The sequence below is a fragment of the Scomber japonicus genome, chromosome 12 (assembly GCF_027409825.1).
Source record: "Scomber japonicus isolate fScoJap1 chromosome 12, fScoJap1.pri, whole genome shotgun sequence".
NCBI classification, from domain to species: domain Eukaryota; kingdom Metazoa; phylum Chordata; class Actinopteri; order Scombriformes; family Scombridae; genus Scomber; species Scomber japonicus.
The window spans coordinates 8,864,235-8,884,641 of NC_070589.1; the positions used below are offsets into that span (position 1 = coordinate 8,864,235).

The 20,407-nt window shown below is 40.8% G+C and overlaps 1 protein-coding gene across 1 annotated transcript in view; it reads right to left on the minus strand.

The window, feature by feature from the left end:
- slc6a9 (solute carrier family 6 member 9) overlaps positions 1 to 12,250 on the minus strand; it is a 45,751-nt gene extending 33,501 nt beyond the window's left edge. Inside the window, exon 1 of the mRNA XM_053330537.1 lies at positions 11,981 to 12,250. Within this exon, the coding sequence (XP_053186512.1) occupies positions 11,981 to 12,022 (42 nt within the window). The 5' untranslated portion in view covers positions 12,023 to 12,250. The remainder of the gene's footprint in view (positions 1 to 11,980) is intronic.
- Positions 12,251 to 20,407: the final 8,157 nt, after the last annotated feature.

Below are 20,407 nucleotides of genomic sequence, written 5' to 3' on the forward strand. Positions count from 1 at the left end.
ATAGGCTGTTCTCTAATAAAACAATGGGATTACATGAGCGTGAGTGAACGGGAGGGATGGGAAGAGGCAGACTGAAATAGAGACGGATACGGAGAGCTCTCTGAGAGGAAGACAAGAGTGACCGAAAGGAGGAGAAAAAAGATGATAGAGATAGAGGAATGCATGAGGGGTCAGTGATGGTTGATGTGTGCAGACAGCCAGGCAGGTCTAGATGGAGTCGCTGGAGCCTCGTGCGCCCGACCCTCCGCTCGTCCACCCCTCCCTCGCTTGTTCACTCATTTGCTTAATAAGTTCATTTGTGCATAGGCCTCCATCGGGTATGGCTGTCAAGTGATGCGCAAGACTGGCCTGCGGAACTGTTGGCCCTCGCAAGCTGTTCACCTGCATCCCTCTCCCTCACCCCCACCCTCACGCTCACCCACACACATATGTAGAGACAAGCACGCACAAAACACACACGAGCGCACACATATTTCAGCAATGCACAAGAGCACTGGCAACTAATAGGGCCAATAGTGTGAGCAAATGTGTGAATAAAGGTTTTAGTTCCAAGATCAGCAGTTGGACTGAGATCTAAATTGTTTTATGGTTTATTTTGTTGATTCTAACACTAAACCGATTAATCCAATACTTAATAAATGGAAAATCTGTAGCAAATATTACTCAATTAATTGCTTCAGTTATTTATTAAGCATTTCTTTGTCTAATGTGAAAATAAGCTACTTGAAGACTACCACTTGAAGATCACCTTAGTCTTTAAGAATTTGAGATTTAATAGCTGAAATAATTATTTGATTAGCTGAGAAAATAACCAGAATATTTACCAATGATGAAAATAATTATTAGTTGCAGCCCTTGATTATCATACGTTATTTAATTTAGAGTTTGGTTGTAGGACCACATTTCTCTCTAGGGTGAGGTGTAATGTGGATAAGGATGTAAGGATAATGTAAGTTTAAAAATGCATTAAAACACATTGCTTGCAAGGTTCCTCTTATTTTGGCCAACTCAGTTATTTATGGCATATAACTGTAACAGGTGACTATTGCCATTTACCAAAAAACGTCTTTCTCAAATACAGGCTCATCAAACTACATCATTCTTTTTCCATCTCTCTTCTTTGTCCCTGTTTTTCTTCATTGTTTTATCCAATTCTCACTTGAGGCAGCATTAACAAGCATCATCTCTGTAGAGTTGCCCTCAATCCTCACACTGCAAGTGTGCTGCTTCAACAAGAGTGTGGAAACACACAATGCACACACACACACACACACACACACACACACACACACACACACCACACACATGCAGCCTCGACAAGCATTATCAGCCGTTTCCCCTCGTTTTTCCCTGCTAACACGGTGAGCATGCTGCCTCAACAAGCCTCATCATCAGCTCTTTTCTCCCCTGGTTTTTGCTTCCTACAAATCCATGACAAAGCTGATGAATAAGCCTCATCAGCCTTTTCTACTCGTCTCAGAGTTTTGCTTAAACTTCGACCTTCTTTCAAATAGTCGCACCGCTGCACTGGAAATGTGAAGCACGCAACTCAGAGCAGTATATCACATTTAATAACTGAAGAATGTGGAAATAGTTTAGTTTCTGCTCTGTACTGTTAGTTGGCCAAGTTACAACTAAAGCTATCTACCAGAGTTTCAGGAGCAGGACCACACCTTAACTGTGCCACTTCCGGTACTCCTTTCAACACTCAGTTCTCCCTCTCCCCCTCTTTCTCCCTCATATTGTGCACCAGAACAGAGATCACGCAACACCACCTCGAGCACTCAATTGCAACCTCCCTGGTTTGACTCTGGCAAGTGATTTATGTTGCATGTCATTCGCCTCTCTCTCTGAAATCAGGATGACTGCATCCAAAATTGTTGACCCAGCAACAGAATACGAAAATGTATCCGCTGCCTCCGTGCTTGAGACCCTGCTTTCTGTGAGAGAGTGAGTAACCCTAACCCTGCCTTGCCTTGCCTATAATTCACCTGGTGAATCGTCCATGTCTCTAAACCCACCTCCCTCATCGGAAAAGAGGACGAGATTATTGAAGGAGTTCTCCGACTGCATCGCCTCTGAGAACAACTCCATCTTAAAATAAGTAAATAAGTTGTAGCGTCACCATGGTCCAGTGAGGTTTCCCAATGACCAGCCTTCATAAAAAACTTCTGACAGGACTGTAGCCACCCTTCAAAAACGCTAAAAGATAAAGGAATTGAATTTCACAGAACAAACAACTATTTAACATAAAGTCACCTACTTTTTCAACACCAGCATCAGCAGCCTATATCATCAAGGGTAGATGACACTGTGAAGTCAGCACCCCCCAACATCCTGCTCCAGCAATTACAACAGCCAGCCTTAGCTGGAGAACCCAGCAACGGATGCCAGTACCCCCTGTTGCCTACATCCACCAACCAGGGCCTGCAGATTACATGACCATTGTCCTTAATCCTTCTTTTTGGAGGCAATGATTTCTACCAATGTCACATTCACTTTACCTCTAGCCACAGCCCATCTTCAGCAGTTCAATGAAGATGTATATTGGGGCACACTTGACAATAAAATGTATTGCTGCCTTTCTTTTGTCGTCCATACCATGTTCCCTATGTGGTTCACCAACTGACCCAGTCTCTTCCTGTTCCATTCCCACTCACACTAGGCAACATTAAACCAAAACAAGAACTTCAGTTTTCAGAAAAAAAGGAAGGCCCATCACGCACCAAGGAGGTTGCGCCAGATGCAATAATTCTAGCAATGCCCAATGCACCATGTCCCAGTGCCACTTTCTCCACATCTGCTCATTCTGCAGCAGAGATCAGGCCCGCCCTGCATACCCTTACAACCCCAATTCGCAAAAGCTAGCTACACAACTATGAAGGCCCATTAATATTAGAACTTTGAAACTACCCAGATTCATCTTATGTTCAGTTCCACATCAAGGGATTTAAAGGCTCCCACATTGGAGTTTCCACACAATCATCAATTTTTCTTGAATGCAAAAATCTCAGCCGTAAACAAGCCAGAGTCCATTGACCACCTGCTCGCTAAGGAAGTCAAAGGAGGCTTAATTTCCATTCATTCCATCTTCTTCCATCTTGGACCAAACTCCATCTTTGGCTCAACCTTCTTGTCAACTGGAACAGGATTCACCTTATTCTATGATGAACAAGTGATTCATCCACATGACATCCATCTGTACACCAATGCCACTCCTTCTGTTGGTTTTGGGAGTTTTCACAATGGAAGATATTTTGCAGCAGGATGGCCCCTGGAACTTGCAAGTGAATGCCAAGTCACTTCCTCCTCTCTTTGAAATTTACTCCACACAACCCCAATGCCCCATCAATCATGCTGTGCATGTACCACCTGGCAGTCCATTACACACCAATATGTTCTCTGAGCAGCTCATGTTCTCAGTCACTCCAATACTATCGTTGACTTTTCTTTCACATTTTTCATTCTAGAAGTTCAGAAGCGTGGCGCCTCTTGCAGATACCCACCCAACATCAGTTCCTCCATATTTAGTACTGGCATTTAACCTGTAAATCCTACCCCTAATCATCAACTCTCAGAACTCCAAGATTAACAGCCTATGGCCCTCAACCCTCTCGTCTTACTGGTCAGCTTAGAAGAGTTTCCATTACTTTCATTACCAGCGCAACATGTCCCACTGTTCAATTTTGTCACCATAACCTGTTTCATTACCGACAGTTATACCGTGATGGCCGTCAAATCACACACTATCTAAGTGTACCTTAGCAACATTAGCTTATTCTCTAAACTTCTGACCAGCAGTCAGAGCCATCCAGCCATCTACAGATAACTTAACCTCTCAGATGACTTCTGCGCCAAGAGCCAGCTCAACTTCCTCTTACTGCAGACATGCTGTCAGTCTCCATCGACACCATCTGCTCTGGTTACAGCATTCCTCATGTTGCTCGAACTCTAGAAGTCATTTGTTTTTCTTCGGTTTTCTCAGATGCTCCGAATTCACTACTTCAACCCTTTACTTTGACTCAGACTGTCATACAAGCATTTCAGACTCGTCTTATTTCTCAAACACCACCATAGTATTCTGCTTTAAGCTAACTAAAACCAATCTATCCTGTCAGCTTACACCCTTGTTTTACTTCAAAGTCCAATCACCACTGAATCCCTTCAAGACCCCCCATACAAGACCCATGCCAAGACTGGCATGTTTATCTGTTGTGGCATAAAGTGCACCTTCTACATATATTGGACTATGTACTAAATGGTTTCAGTAAAAGCTGAAAAAATGAAAACCTATTAAACAATGACCAGATCCAATGTATTTTACTCATAAGTCCCAGCTCAGAACACCGCAAAGGTACCACAACAGGCAATTAGCACACAATAGAGATGCATGCCTTCAAAATATGAAGAAATATATCTATCATAAATTAGTTTGTCTCTATAAGGTGCCACTAAGACTTGGAAAAACAGGTAACTTCCAAACTATCAAAAAAGTTTGCCGTGCCTGTGTGTTTGTTTATCTGTGAGAGTTAATATGCATTGTTTAAAGAAAATGAGCAGCTATGTAGCCTTGCAATGCAACCAGTTCATTTCAGTTAAAAGCTTGAGTTCCTATCAATATGGTGAGTGCTGTGACAATGACCTTTCATATTAATATTCCACAGTGCCAGTTTGCAAAGCCTTACTGCCATTTTCACAGAGGAGGGCAGATGATCACAATGGTCGAGTTAGTCCTGGTTTCTGATGAAGTGTTCCAGGAATTTGAATAAATGGGTAGCCACACAGTCAGAGGTCTGGTGCTCCTAAAGCAACTCAGCACTATAATTATCTTTGTGCAAATGCCTTGCAATGGAGAGAAAAGGACTGCTTTTGGGCAACCCAAACCCTCTGGATCAGCTTGGTTGATCTTGAAGCAAGCACCTGTCATAGCTGCTGGCTTCTTTCTGTCTGTCTGTCTGTGCCTGACTTATTACTGTCTGTCCGTTTGGCCTGAAGTCAGGATTATGAAAGCCTGCTCACGCTGGAACTTATATTGGACACTTGCCTCTATCATGGTCATTCCTGTATGTTAAGTCCAACATCTATCCAATGGCCAAAGGCTTCAGGTTATAAAATGCTGCCCTGAGCCATTAAAGGCTATGGGCAGTTCACCCCTGCCATGACCCCAACATTCTTAAATAGGGTGTTTTTTGCCTGAGGAAGGTAACACTAGCAGGGCTACTACAGTGCCCACTCTGACACCCACCCATATATGCACTTTCCTCATGTTCCCTCATAACATGCCTCTATTTACATATGTAGGAAGAAGACAGACATTTAAAAGGGCTAGGGTTGAAGTATTGTATGACTAACCATCATTTTGTCATCTTTCATCATCGTTTTTAGACTACTTTCAATCAATCCTCTATTATATACAATCAACTAAAGAAGAGATAAATGACACATTGTCAGATAAATAACAACAGAATTAGGCAATGCTCCGATAGGATTCAATGACTGTCTTATCTCAATGAAAGTCTAACACAAAATATTCAGTGTTGAGGAAACCCAAAGTCCAATCATTTAACCCCTGTCAAAACAGGCTGCTGCTTTCCTTCTTTCCTCCAGCAGTTGTCTGAAACCCTGTAATTTTTAGCACTCTGCTGGTGAAGAAAATGCTCTACTGCCTGTGTCTTATTTCAGTTTGGTGATTTAGCTATTTTTTCATACATCAGGATCATCACAAATACATTTAGCAATTTTCAATGCAACAAGCATTATAAATTAATCTGCTGGTTATTTTCCTGATTAATTTATCAGAGGTTTAATTCGTAAAATGTGAGATAACAGTGAAAAATCACAATCTTTCACTATCACAGTTTCCACATGATCAAGATGACAGCTTCAAATCACTTGATTTGTTTGACCAGCTTTGACTTTAACCCTAACGTACTATTCATATTCTGACTCTCATTCATAAATCCCCCATCAGTCATTAATAAAAGTTTGATTAATCTTAGGGAAAAAAAGACATTCACAATCACTATTCTATGGTCCAGGAAAATATTTTATAGAATTTGATGAATACAACAAAATGTTGTACAGATTAAAACTTTTTTTTTTAAATAAACACAGGTCAAATTTGTACATTTAAAAAATGTGTATACGCTGAACAAAAATGTAAAAAAGGTGCATTTTATTTCCATTTTTGTAAACTGTGGGTCACATTAGGAAAAGTCCAGGTAAAATAAATGTTTTATGGTCTCAAATGTAAAAAAAAAGGCTCAAATTTGACACTGAATAGTATATAAGAGATAAGACTATTATAGTGTCTATTACATTGTCTGTTGACTAATTGATTAATTACCTAATTGCTCTAAGAAACCACATATCTATCTCTAAATTTGATTAAAAATAAAAGAAACAAGCCTGTGAACAATAACACTTGAGAAGAGAACTCTATGATTCACACGGGGCATTTCAGTAGTAGTAGTTAACTTTTAGATTCAGGGTTACATTTTGGATGTGGTGTATTTTGTTCCCAGTTGCAATAGCAAAGCATTCTGAATTTGCTACTGTACAGTTGTGCATCTGACTGGCTTCTTCTCCATAGACAGAGGGTCATGGCTATTACAGTATTTAGAGCCACCCGCCATACTAAATTTACTAAAAGCTACCATTAAAACAAACTAAATTATCCAGCAGACTTCTGTATTTCTTTGTTTAGATTATGAATTTTTTAATAGGAATTTTAGAATAGGAGGAAAAAATATTGTGGAATCAGCAGCTCCGCCAATGACGCAACCCTAAACCCTAAACCCTAAACCGTGATGCCATCTATGTTTAAACAATACTACAGATAGCTCCTTCAGTTTTGCAGCCATCAAAAATTCTGACTTGTAATGCACAGAGCAGGTCAGTAACCTTTCCCTTCAGCCCTCCTCTCAGCAAGCCGGTCAGCTATTCACCTTTCCAGACAGCCATTATCGGCCATTAATTCTTCTAACTCATCAGTCAAACTCGCATCTCTCCGTCCAACCAACCATGCATGTATAGTCAGTTTGTGTTGTGTAGTATGACTGTGTGCTTCTGTAAGGCAGCTGTGAGCCCGGAAGCTTAACTTAGTGAAGTCAGAGGGAGACCGAAGGTTAGAGTCACCACAGGGAGATGGACAAGGGGCACACACATACACGTATACACACAAACACACACATACAAAACGCACACTCTCTACAGCTATTTCGGTCTTCTCTTTTTCCACATGTGTTTGTTCCCTTGCTTGCTAAGCCTTGGTGCAGTGAGTAAACACAGCTACTTTGCACTTCCGCTCCATAAACTGCAACACCTGCCCCCAGATGGGTAGAGTTTGTGTGTGTGTGTGCGTGTGTGTTCGTGTGTGGGCCCCTGCTGGCTTCCTACTCTAAATGTAATGTACTGAACTGTATATTAACAGCTACCATAACATTATAAATGACATCCATGGATGTTTCACAGTCAATGCAATTTCAATAAGTTTCATAACACTTTCTGGAGTACGTTTATTTATTTATTTTTTTTATTACAATACTCCTGCCAAAAGAACAGCATAAAATTTGGTTTATTACGTTTAAACTACCACAAGGTTATTTTAAGAGAACTTAACATTTCTGTGTTAAAATGGCACTGGAACTGTGACAGCCTGCAGGGCAGACGAGCTAAATACGTCCACGTATGTTTAAATAGGAGACGCAGGCACACACGCATGGAAAGGTAGGTGTTGAGAGTGCATCGGCGCCCAGGATGAATGCCTTCACAGCGGAAGAATTTGTACTTTTCTACACAACAGGCCTCATTAGCTTCTTGGCAAGGCACCCTGCGATCCAGAAAATCTGCTTATATACAAAGCAATAATTTGGGTCAGTCTGTTAAAGCTATTGGTTTTCTTCGAGTTATGACTATTACAGATCAGTAATGATCGACTATGTTTCAAAATAAGAAATAGTCCATTAATATTAATATCCAGCCTAATGGTCACAGATTGCGAGTTAAGGCAATTATTATGAAATATAACCAAAACAAAACCTCAAGTATGTGAACAATTAAACAATGAAAGACTGAATAATTTCCTTAAACAATATAGGTCAAAAGCAGTGACAGCGCAGTCAGAGCTGTTGTCTGGGCAGGGAAGTTGATTTGATCTCTTCTTTCAGTAAAAAAGGATGTCAGACACAATCACAGTCACTTAGCAATTACCAGATCCATCTGAACTCCTTATTACTCCAATTATTAGTCAAGCATGCCTTGAAATCACACATGACCTCAAACTATTGTCCCAACACAGTGAGGTTGGTCTACCGCTGAGAGGAAGGATGTGACCCATGTACTGACAGAGGAAATGAAGGAACAGGGCTTAGATCGAAGTTGTAGTTAGGAAAACTTCTTTTGAGACAGGATATTGGGTGATTGTAGATATGGGAAGTGTCTATAGATGGTGACATATCAGGGAATGGCAGCAAGTGCATACAGAGAGATTTCAATTATGTAGGGTGGTATTCCTTTCAGGGAAAATAAAGGCATTTGAAGGCACCACAAACCCACAATCGGCAAATTAAAATCACCTACTAACAACTTCTTACTAATCTCAAACTAACAGAAAGGTGCTACATGGTCTTCACAAGCTTATTTATCACTCCCTTTCAAGCATGCCTGTAATGCTTGCTCAGTTCTTGGTGCATTGGCTTGACAGCCGGCTTGTGATTAAACGAAATCTCTAGGCGACACTTCTTGCCACTGATCACCTGCAAGGAATATATCTGTTATTATAAAGCACTTGACTATAGTCAGACAGGATGGGTTTTTTTTACCCTTTTTAATCAGCATCGGCACCACCATTTACTTTCCTTCTTTTTTTTCCTCTTCATCTTAAACATATTGCTGAACTGTCCAGACTAGCTCAAGGTTGGGCTGTACCATTTCAAGCTACATATATAACCCCCCCGTTTGGTTTGGCAGTTAGTGTCATGCAAGTGTGTATTTATGTTAAAAGATAGAACCCGAGAGGATTCAGTTTTATCACCTCAGGCTGCACCTGACTCAGCCCACAGTAATCAGCCTGGAACTGTACCGGCCCACAGGGATTTCTCCCAACTGTCCCGATTACCCTGCTACTGGAGGAATGTTACAATGAAGTGGGAGCGGAATTACCAAGCAATTTAAAGGCAATCATGACACAGTGCAGCACTAACAACACCGATTTACTTGATTTTACAGGTGTTCGCATTTTAGTTCTCCATTTAGAGTATGAACCCACACCCTCCTGTGGTAAATGAAAAAAACAGATCAAGTAATGTACCAGAAATGTGTACATGTATAGTGTGTTGGATGATGTCACATTGGATTGCAGCAAAAGTTCGGCGAGGTTAAACTTTTTTGCTAAAGTCAGTCCTGGCCATGGCTTTTTGTGTGGTGAATGATAAAACATTTCTTTTCACTATTATGTGATCATAGATGTTTTCTGTCCCTGGTGTGTTGCATTCACTAAGTTAAGCCAGGATACAGAAGTCATTTACCAATACATCTTTCACTTGTCAAAGCAATTTGTGAGCATGCTAAGGAATCAGCATGCATTCATATCAATACCACAACCTTGAGCTGTAATGAAGACATTAGAACCATTTGTGGCAGAAATAAGTCCAATAGACACTAACCGTTTTTTTTTGGGGGGGGGGGGGGGGGGGGGTTGTAAGGGGGGGTTGTAAGGCTACTTTTAAAGGTATTTTTGATTTAGAACAGACTGTCTCAACACTCAAAGCACATACAATTGTTTTGTGGTTTGGACCATTACATAAACATGTATTCTTTTCCAAATGGAAAAAGATACACTACGATTTCCCACAGGTAAGATTTCAAGGATTTCAGTGAGGAAGAAAAAGGTATAATTGTATACATACTTGCCATTGATGCTCGATTCTGTATCAACTAATCACCCAATGACAAAAGGGCTAACTAATACAATCCTAACCAATAAATCAAATCGATTAATTAACAAAAGGCATAGTAATGTGGAAACACCTATTTAAGAAAGAGTACAGTGTGTACATGCCTTTGCTTTTCACTATACAAGTTTGAATGGCTCAATTCAAACCAGATCTTAAAAGTACAAAAACATTGTGATCTGGCTGTATAGATAACATGTTCCTCTATACGTCTCCAGAGATGAGTGAAGGAGACAAATCAGACGAAGCTGGTTTGTGTGAGGAATAAACACAAGAGGATGTAGCGAGCGACTCATTACATGAATAAAATGAATGGCAAGGAATTAAAGCTTTAAACCAAAATTGGCAATGCGTACACATACACAAGCCCCTGTCCACACATCTAAACCTGTGCCTATGATTGATCCTGTCAGTCAAAGCTTTGGGAGAAATATGGTCTGCCCACATTGACAAATCTGAACCGTCCAGAATCAGAGGATTAGTGTTTGGACTGTTTCAGCTATGAATGCTGCTTTTGGGGGATTGTTCTCACTTTACATCCTCACACACACACACACACACACACACACACACACACACACACATATCACTTTTGGGGACATTACATAGAATTACATTTATTTTCTGGAGATTTACTCTAACCACTACTTACCTAACCCTAACCCTAACCTTAACCACTGACCCCAAAATCAGCTTTTTCCCCAATTGGTACACATCTTTTGCCTCTTATTGGACAAGAAGTCACCAATTATTTGGTCTTTAGTCTCAAATTCATCCCCAAAAGTAGTATCACACACATCACACACACACACACACACCTGTGTATGTAGTGCTACAACATCCACACACACACACTACGCAGCTCTAAATAACTTCAACCTTCCACCCACAACCCTTATTCGAATTTTAGTGTGTGCGAGCAGTTCGAGTTGTGTTGGCGTGCATGTCGTGCGTGCACATAAAACTCTACAAACACGTGCACACGCCTCTACGTGTGCATGTGTGCTAGTTTGTGTATTTGCCCACAGAACTATAGCAAGCTGACTCAGCCTTGACAGTAGCAATCGGAAACAGGAGACAAGGACTTGGCTAACAACATAAGCCGGCAGCAAGGTCGGATACACACACACACACACAGACAAAGACACACACACACTTTTTGTCTTTACCTGCCATAATAGAAATAACTGTATATCTTATCTTAAACACATCAGAGGATTTAATTGTTTCAAAGTGTTTCAAAGTCAATCGACAGTTTAAATAAAACAGAAAGTAGAGCAGAGGATGTATGTGCGATTAAAATAGTTTGTGGAAAGGGGGGGGGGGGGTGTGGGGGCTAGAGGAGTGGAGGTGGGAGGTGGGCATAAATATCACCCTTTTCTGGACACTTCTGCTTTTCTACTCTGTCACTCTCTTTCACACACGGCGGACCAGCCCACTTCCTTACCAACCCCATCTCTCACAGCGCTGCCCGGACTTCCCACTGCAATTACTTATAAAAACTTTTCAGGGCCACCACACGTGGTCGGGTTTTTAAAGAGCTGCGTCCCCCTCCTCACGTGGTGCGGGGGGTATTGAGTCGTCACAGACCCCCTGAATGATCACCGAAAAATAAGGCGGCGTAGACAATAGCTTGTCTTGATGAATTCAATTCTTTCAGGACCCTGTACCGTTGTCCAGGCAGCTCCGGGCAAAACAATCGTTGCTTTGATAGTCCAAGAAACACACACTCACTCGGTTGCTATTAGAAACACCCTCTAACTACTTCCGAACTAGGATCTAAAGATGATATACGTCTGAGCCGGAACTTCGGATATTTTCTGTTCTGTTATTCCTAGAAGTCTCCATTCTAAGTCTTCTAACAAGATGCCTCCTGCCGCTTAAGCCGGTGCAAGGTGCAACTAATAAAGAAGAAACATCAGCGTGCCCGATTCTGATGTGAGTTTCAAAAAAAAAAAAAAAAGGACAAAAAAAGGACAAAAAAAAGAGAAGAAAAGCAGAAAAACAATATGACAGCTTGGACTGACCTGGTCTGCGGTGGAAGCGGCAATGGTGTTCGACTCGGACATGATTTGATGCTGTGACCCAGTGGTGCTTCTCTGCTGGCCACTGTAGGCTCCTTCATTCACACCTTGCCTTTCAGTTTCCGCAGCGAAAGAGGGGGGAGAAAACACAGTATACCCTCCCTTTTGCCCTGGCTTGATTAATGCCTGAATTACTTTCACCTCATTTCATCTGATGGAGCTCTGCTTCCTCTCCGCCTCTCTCGCTCATTCGGCATGGTAGCCCACTCTCTCTCTCTCTCTACTCCCCCCCCCGTCCCCCCCACCTACCCCTTTCCTTCTGTGATTCCAGCTCCCTCCCTCCCCTTGCGCTCTTACTTACTTTTTTTACTCACCCCTCCCTCTCTTTCTCCTCTCACTCTTTTTACTTTCTCTTTCTGCCCCCTCTTTCTGCCGTATTTCACCATTTCAGGAATATGCAGCACCTTCCCCTCCTCCTCCTCCGCCATCCACCTCCCCCCTTTTTCCCAACTCCCACCCCCCCCCAATCCCCAAAAAAAAAAAGACACAGGAGAGATCCACAGTCCTTTTCCTCCACCTCCACAATGAATGGCTCGTTGTCACTCCAGCACCTAGGGCTGAATACAGAGCAAGTAAGCGGGAGAGAGGAGGGCCGAAGGGGAGGGTGGGGTGGGGGGGGGGTGGCAGTGGTAGAGGCAACAAGGGGGTGTTGAACTTCTAGTTAAGCTGGCCGGAGTAAAGTGGGGTGGGTGGGTGGGGGGGTCTGGAGCACCCATGGGCTGCGGCCAAGCTCTCTCTCTCTCTCTCTCAATCTCTCTCCCTCGCTCTTTCTCCCAACAGATTAAAGCAAGGAGACAAAAAAAGTGAGGAGCCCACAAGTGAGGAGCCCGCACGCCTTCCACAGGACTCCCCTGTCCCCCCCACCCCCCTCCACCTCTTTCTCTCTGTCTCTCTTATTTCTTCCGTTTGTTTTCAGAGGCAGCTGCTGCAACTCTGCAGACCACCAACAACTTCCCTTTCAGCGGCACTTGACTCTTCCAAATCCTCGTCCGTCTCTACACCCTGACATTGCCAATGCACCCCTCCCACCCACCCTCACCCTCCACTCTCTCTACCGTGTCACACCGAGAGGCCGGCCGAGCCAAAGCCCTCCTCCTTTCGCCTCGTCCGCAACATGTCCACAGAGTTACACCCTTTTCAAATTCAAACGCTTCCCTCCGGTGCCTCTGTTTTGTTGCGCGTACATTGTTGTGCTTGTTTGCCACCATATGGCTAATGGCTACCGCCGGAACAAAAAAAGCGAGGAGAAAAGCGAAGGGGAAATGAGCGTTACAAGACAAAAAAGGTAAAAAAAAGTGCATCACAATGGAGAGCGCGATTGAGAGATCAACAAAAACATCACTCATGCAGCAGAACGAGACCCCCGTCTTTCAACGTGTCGCTCAGTCCACTCTCTGACTGGATGTGGTGCGACCCATGTCAAAAGTTGACAAGCAACTGGCGTTTGGCCTAATGGGTGTTTGATAGCCGGGGACAATGACCGCTGCCGCTTGAGTGGAGGCCCTCCAGTTATGTTTAACACGAGACGAGCTACGCAGACAGGATGCTATTCATTTGTCTATCAATTCAGAGGATTAGAATCTCACAGGGGGAAAGAATCATAAAAGAATCATTAACATATATCCGCCCCATTCAGTGTGCTGAGAGGAAGTCTTGAGGGCACTGAAAACAAGTGCTCTCGACAAATAGTCGCACATGTTGACACATTTATAACAGACAAATAACTGTTTAAGAGGTAATGTTGAACCATGGGTGTTATTTTGGTATTTCTTCTTTACAGAAAATGACAAAGCACATTTATGACAATGTTAGTGCATATAAGTCTGTTTGCTTTTTACTTACTGTCCATGCTTTTGCAAACTAAAGCTTTGAATAGGTCTACTTGGTACTGACATTACGACAGCAATCGAGCCTATGGACTTAGTTTCCGTAGCTACGCTGTGGGATAAGCCATTGCTTTATGTGCAACTCCACAAAAATGTTACTACACATCAGGGCCAATATATAAGGACCAAGACAAATGACTCTTTTATACCATCAGCCATCAGACAGTACAATACTATACTGTAAAATACCAGTACCTCCCACTTATTATATTATTATATATTTTTTGGGGCTTTTTTGCCTTTAATGTACAGGACAGTGGAGAGAGACAGGAAACAGGAGGCAGAGAGAGGGGGAATGACACGCAGGATAAGACCGCTCGGCTCGGGATTCGAACCGGGATCACCTGCAACGAGGACTATAGCCTCAACACATGATATGAGCTATGCTCAACCCCATTTTTTCACTTTTAAAGAATAGTGTTGGGTCAATTTTGAATTTGAACCTACCCTACCTATTTAGGGTTGCTTCTATCCCCTTATGAATGTCAGATGTCAATATTGGCAATGAAGACGTCAAGCAAATTGGCAAAAAGTTCAGAAATCAACTTTTTCTCCCTAATACCAGACAGATTTGGGGATCTAGTCACAGAATTTCTCTGGAAATCTACAGGTGACCATTTTTTTATAACATTCTTAATCAAGAGAAGAAAAAACTTGCCATTGTTTTATATTTCTAAGTGAAAAACACAAAAAAACACCTTTACTGTGTGGGGTGTATCATGGCAGCACAACACAGTCTGATTATGTTAAGGTGGTGTTATCAGCAAGTGAAATCTGATGCTTAACTATAAAATTATTGCTGTGTGTGTTTATGTATGTGTGTGTTTGTGTGTGTGAACGACAACAAATGGGAGATCATTAGTTCCTCCACAGGGATCCAGAGACTTCTTAAAAACTCTGCCTCAGGAGGGTCTGCTGGCCTCAGATTAGGTCAAACCTAATGAAAGGCTTAACAAGTGCACCCACCCACCCAAATACACACACACACTTAACTACACTTTAATCATGCAGGCAATCAGTGAAAACTCTGTATGAATTTGGAAGGGACAAACAGATCCTAAAATAAATGCTTGTTGTGGCTGCAGCTGGCTGTTACAGGAGGAGGAGGGAGAGAAGGGGGGTGACTTGTTTTGTGAACTAATTGCTCTATTACGTTAGGTCATTTAACTCTAATTAGAGAAGCACAGATGCTGCTGCTGATAATAACACCAACTTGTTAAAATTCACACTTGTTTCTTTATATGTGTGCTTGCTCCGAAAGTGAAACAGCCTGTGTGTGAGAATCAGAGTATGCAGAGCAGCAATTTTCACTCCATATTCAAAAGCACCGAGGCCGGTCGGTGCTACAGACACCATGAATCTGAACTGCTATCACACCCTGCTCCTAAGTGCAACTGCATGTCAACCTACTGCATAAATCTCCTTTTAACAGACCTCAGGCACTAGATGTGCTCAGTTTAGGTCTATAGCTAATTGAAACAACTGCTTATGGATGAGTGAAGACCTATATTTAAGACTATATTACACTGTTAATGTGTCCAGAGAGTTAAATGAGAGTTAAAAAAGCATAAACATGATAACAAACATGGGGAAGCAGGTAGGCAGAATGTTTCTTGCCTGGCAACTTCACATTAGCAATGGCCCTGTTTTCACATGGTATTAACTCAGATGATTCAATCACAAGTGGACATCTGCAACACATTGCTGTTCACACCTGTCTCTATTACGCGTCTCAAGCTGTGTGAGAGGGCTCAAAGGGTTACTACGTCAGTCACACAAGTGCCAGATTTGATTTTAGTGCGAGCTAAAGAGCTAAGATAAATGTTTCAAGAACTAATATACAGTACCAGTCAAAAGTTTGGACACACTGTCTCATTGATGTGAATGGGAAAGTGTGTGCAAACTTTTGACTGGTATTGTACATGTAATATCTATCCATTTTTTCAACTGCTGTATCGCTTTTACCAAAACAACCGCCACATCCTGCATTGATGACATATTTTCATTGTTGGGGACGCATCAGGACACTTCAGCATTTACGCCACAAAAGATATGTGGTCAAATCTGTCCTAGACAACCGTGGCAAGTGTTTTGAGTGATCGGACCATGATTGTTCTGTGTTCTGGCTTTATTGAACACAATCTAGGTGATGGATTGAAGTGGTAGTGGGAAATATATGACATAATACTACTAACTACTTCCATGACAACCAAGCATAGCCTCATCTATTCACATAGAAGAAGAATGTAAAATACGCCTGAAAGCTCTAGAACAAACAAGCAATTGGATCTTGAGTTGAGATTGTTTTATCAACTGCAATTTCCAAGATCAGCAGACTGTAATGTTCAACTCTTGAGCCAACACGGAAAGCCCTAGAAGTTCTCCAAATCATGGAAACTTTAAACATCTACAGATCTGTGATAAAATTCACAAATGAAGATCACCACCAGTGATGCAGTCAAAACCTCCAGAAAAACCCAAGCGAGTGGACTTTGACTTGGAAGACGTGTGGTCATCCCTTGCCTTCACACATACAAGCCAATGTCAACGGACAGGAGCAAACAACAGGAGACAAACAACAAGGAGGGCAAAGAGCAAAAACACTGATAAGGTCAGAATGGATTTCCTCCTTCCTCCAGGCTTTCTTGTTAACTTCCAAACACATGCCAACATCTATTACAAGTAAGCCTCAGGGCAAACAAAGACATTGATCTGAAACTCCATCACTGAACATACAACACAAACAGCAGAGCACATTGAAAAAAGAAGATATAGCTAGAAAGACTTCCTTTCCCTTGTCTCTTTAAGCTCCAGCTCCGACATACTAATATCCTTAATGATGTCCGTAACAAATACCCAGTCATTTGGAGATTAATGTAGTCTGGGCTTCACATTCCAATTTAAGGATTATTAACTAGACATTTGTATCAAGCAGGTAATAAAATGTGCTTACAACCTGATTTAAAGCACATCCTGCTGTAATTAGAAGCTAGGTTGGAGTTTTAGCCATATTAACAGAGATAACATTTTTAAAAATGTAAGTATGATGGAACACGGCAATTAGAGTAAACACTATGGGTTGTAGCTGCTACTAGGAATATTTAGATCATCAAAATATCAGAAAAGCAAAGCTTTTATAAGGCAAGTCTATTTTTCTATTTGTAGATGTATTCCCAATGGTTCCTCAGGTGTCCTACACTACAATGACAGAAGACTGCTTGGGGAAGAGTTAAGGTTCCTCTGGAGAGACCTCAGTTTCTAGGGGTTTAAATTTCGTAATATTTTAGTAGAGCTATGGGAGTCTAAAAATATATTCTGATGTCTTTCAGACTGTGAAGGGGACATGTTTTTTTAAAAAGTGGATGACACCTGAAACGTAGCGGTATAAACAGCAGGTTGATGGAGCGACTCGTAGCCTAACGCTTGCTGCCACATAAATGTAATTTCCCCAGTTCGACCAAGCCAGGGACCCTTGTTGCATGTCATACCCATCTCTCTCTCCCCATGTATCCTGTCTGCCTCCAATAAATGCCCCCCAAAAAAGAAAAAACACCGAAAGTGATAAAGGAAAGAAAAGGTGACAAGATGGTGCACCACTCGAGATGAAGACACCAAATCAGCAGACGAAAATGATCTGTTTCCTTTTGAATTCTTTCCATTTCATCTCTGCTCTCCTTTTTCAAAGCACTCTTATCTGTGTTGACAAATAAATATAAATGTCACTCATGAAAGATATATCTCTCCCAACCCATTCTTTTATGAGCTGAGGAAGTTTTGTCATTCAAAAAGGCCACAATTAATATTCAGAGAAGACTCACAAAACTTTGTATTTGTACACCATGTTGTTTCAGTTCATACAATTGGATACTTCTATTCAGTAAGAGCTGGAAGGCAATACAATACATGTATACTGTTATGAAATGCTTCATTTTAGTTTATTTTGAAATCAATGTGACAACTTTTTAAATAGTACTTTTTCTGACACCAAGAAAAAAAGAAAACAAATCAATCATACCATCGTCTAGCAAATATTTGCAATGTTCCAGATAGGGTCTCCCTGACATTAATCCTGACCAGTTCAACAAACAAGTGGCTTACGCAACATAGTCTGAAGTGAGCACACATATACAACCACCAACCTATACAAGAAAAGACAGACATAAGACCAAAAAGCAGGTCAGGCAAACACATTTCACCCCAAAACATTCTTGTTTTCGGTCATTGACGGAGCTGCAAGAATGACGCCAAAGCTGACCTTAAAATCCAGAGTAGCAGATCAGGAAAATGACCTTTTCTGCTGTACTTTGTCCTGAACCAGGAAGATAGATAAACAAAGTTGGGGAGTAAAGCATGATTGTAATTTTGATGGGTTAATAGTAAAATAATATGTAAAAACACTGTGCATATATGTAGGTAGGTGTAATTATAGTATATTTGTATAAATATGGGCAGAAATAGAAAATAATATTCATAAAGATGTTTAAATTAATGTATAATCAGCTGGATCTTGTTTTTGTTACATAAGATTGAGCCCTTCATATTTACATAGTGAGTGGCCACCATATGTTCTCCTACACGCTTGGAAGGTGACTTTAATGCTAGATACTACTGAATCCTATACACTGGTCCTTTAAGATATACAGATTTTGTACAACCATGCTTTTACTATTTGCATTTCATTTATTCAATGGTATATGCTTTCTGGGGTGTATAATGTACTTCTCATGCCATGTGACAGGTAAGGCCTTTGCAACATCTCATTACTTGCTGTGAGAGGGTCATCCTGTTATACTAAATGGAGATATGTGGATTAACATTTCAGAATTTGTGAGAGAAAGAGAATGAGAAATGGATTGGTGCTTAAGAGTTTTAATTAAGTCTTCTTGGTTGATTTATTGCCTGTATATTAACTTTTCAGCAGTATAAAAAATTGCACTCAGCAGTAGCTGTCCTAGGTATAGTTCTGAGAGAGAAAAATGTAGTTAAAGTATTGCAGTCAAAGTAGTGTGTAAGCAGCATGTTACTGTCGTAGCTACTGAAAGTAGAGCTAGTTTCAATATATTATTATATACAATCAGAGCATAAATCAGCATAGAACAGCTGTCAGCAGGTGTCCTGAATACTTGCAGAAAACATTAATGTTTTTGTTTTCCACTGCAGCAATCAGTCAGTAACAGTTTCAGCCAATGAGTCATTGTTGGATGCTTACATTTTTCAAAATAAAAAAAGGACCGAAATGTTATTTTCTACCTTTCTTTTTTCCCCAGCAGTACTGAAATCATACTGAACAGTGAAATTGGTGTACCATCAACCCCTATAATGTAATAAAATGTATTACATTATACACACATTTTTATTACATAATTAGTAGATTATTACAAGATCAGTTTTATCACTTTTTATCATTTATAATAACATCACAGGTTTCTATAAATATGCAATGTTTTCTACTGTTGCTATGGAAACTGCTAACTATAAAAATACGTAGCTTGTGTGTTGTTTGAATAATTGTATTCGCATTGCGTAGTTATCTGAGCTGTTATGTTATTTATGTTATTTTATGTAACTGTTTGATGATATTTCAAAATCTGAACATTTGTAAGAACAGGACAGGATTATCAAACTAGACTACTAGACTACTACATTTCACATCCCTCATTTAATCCCTGCACTTCTCACTTTCATATTATATTATATAAAATATTTCAAACTGGACTTTATATTGTGCATTGCAGTCAACCTCCAGTGTTATACAATTTCGTTATTTATGCACATATCATGTTTTAATTTTTGCTCTTTTCACCTTCATATATTTCCTGTATAAACTCAATACTTAATTCAAATTCTTTGGCATCAAACACCAAGACACATTCTTTGTATGCTTGCATTGGCTAATAAAACACATTCTGATTGAATGGGCTCCGTCATGCTGACATAAAATCCCCAAACCAAGAATCATAAAGATAGAAAAACTCTCCAGCATTGTGTAAATAGCAGCCTGTGCACTGATTATATGCCTTGGCATCGCTGCAGTCGGGTTTCTTCCCTTCTGATAATTAAATTGATCATAGCGCTGTATACGCTAATATGGATGTTTCATATTTGATAACATTTTTCTGACAATTGGCCATGGTATAATAAAAGGTCACAATGATAAATAATAAAGTTCATCCACAAATCATTCGTACTGCTTGCTTTTGTTTATTTGCAAACAATGATCTGTTACACAATGAGGCAAACCACATCAATTGGCATTTCGGCATGTCCTCCACCCCATCAGCATTCTCATTGCTGGAAATAGGAGTCTGGATTGCCACTGATATCATCATGTGTTTGTTTTTTTAATATCAAAAGTAAAGCAGTGCATCATCAGTTAAGTACCTTTAACACACTAGAACACATAAACGTATTTCACCCAATCCATTCAACACTTGTAGGAAGTGCTAGACTAGAAACTGATAGACTAACATTATCATTCTCACGC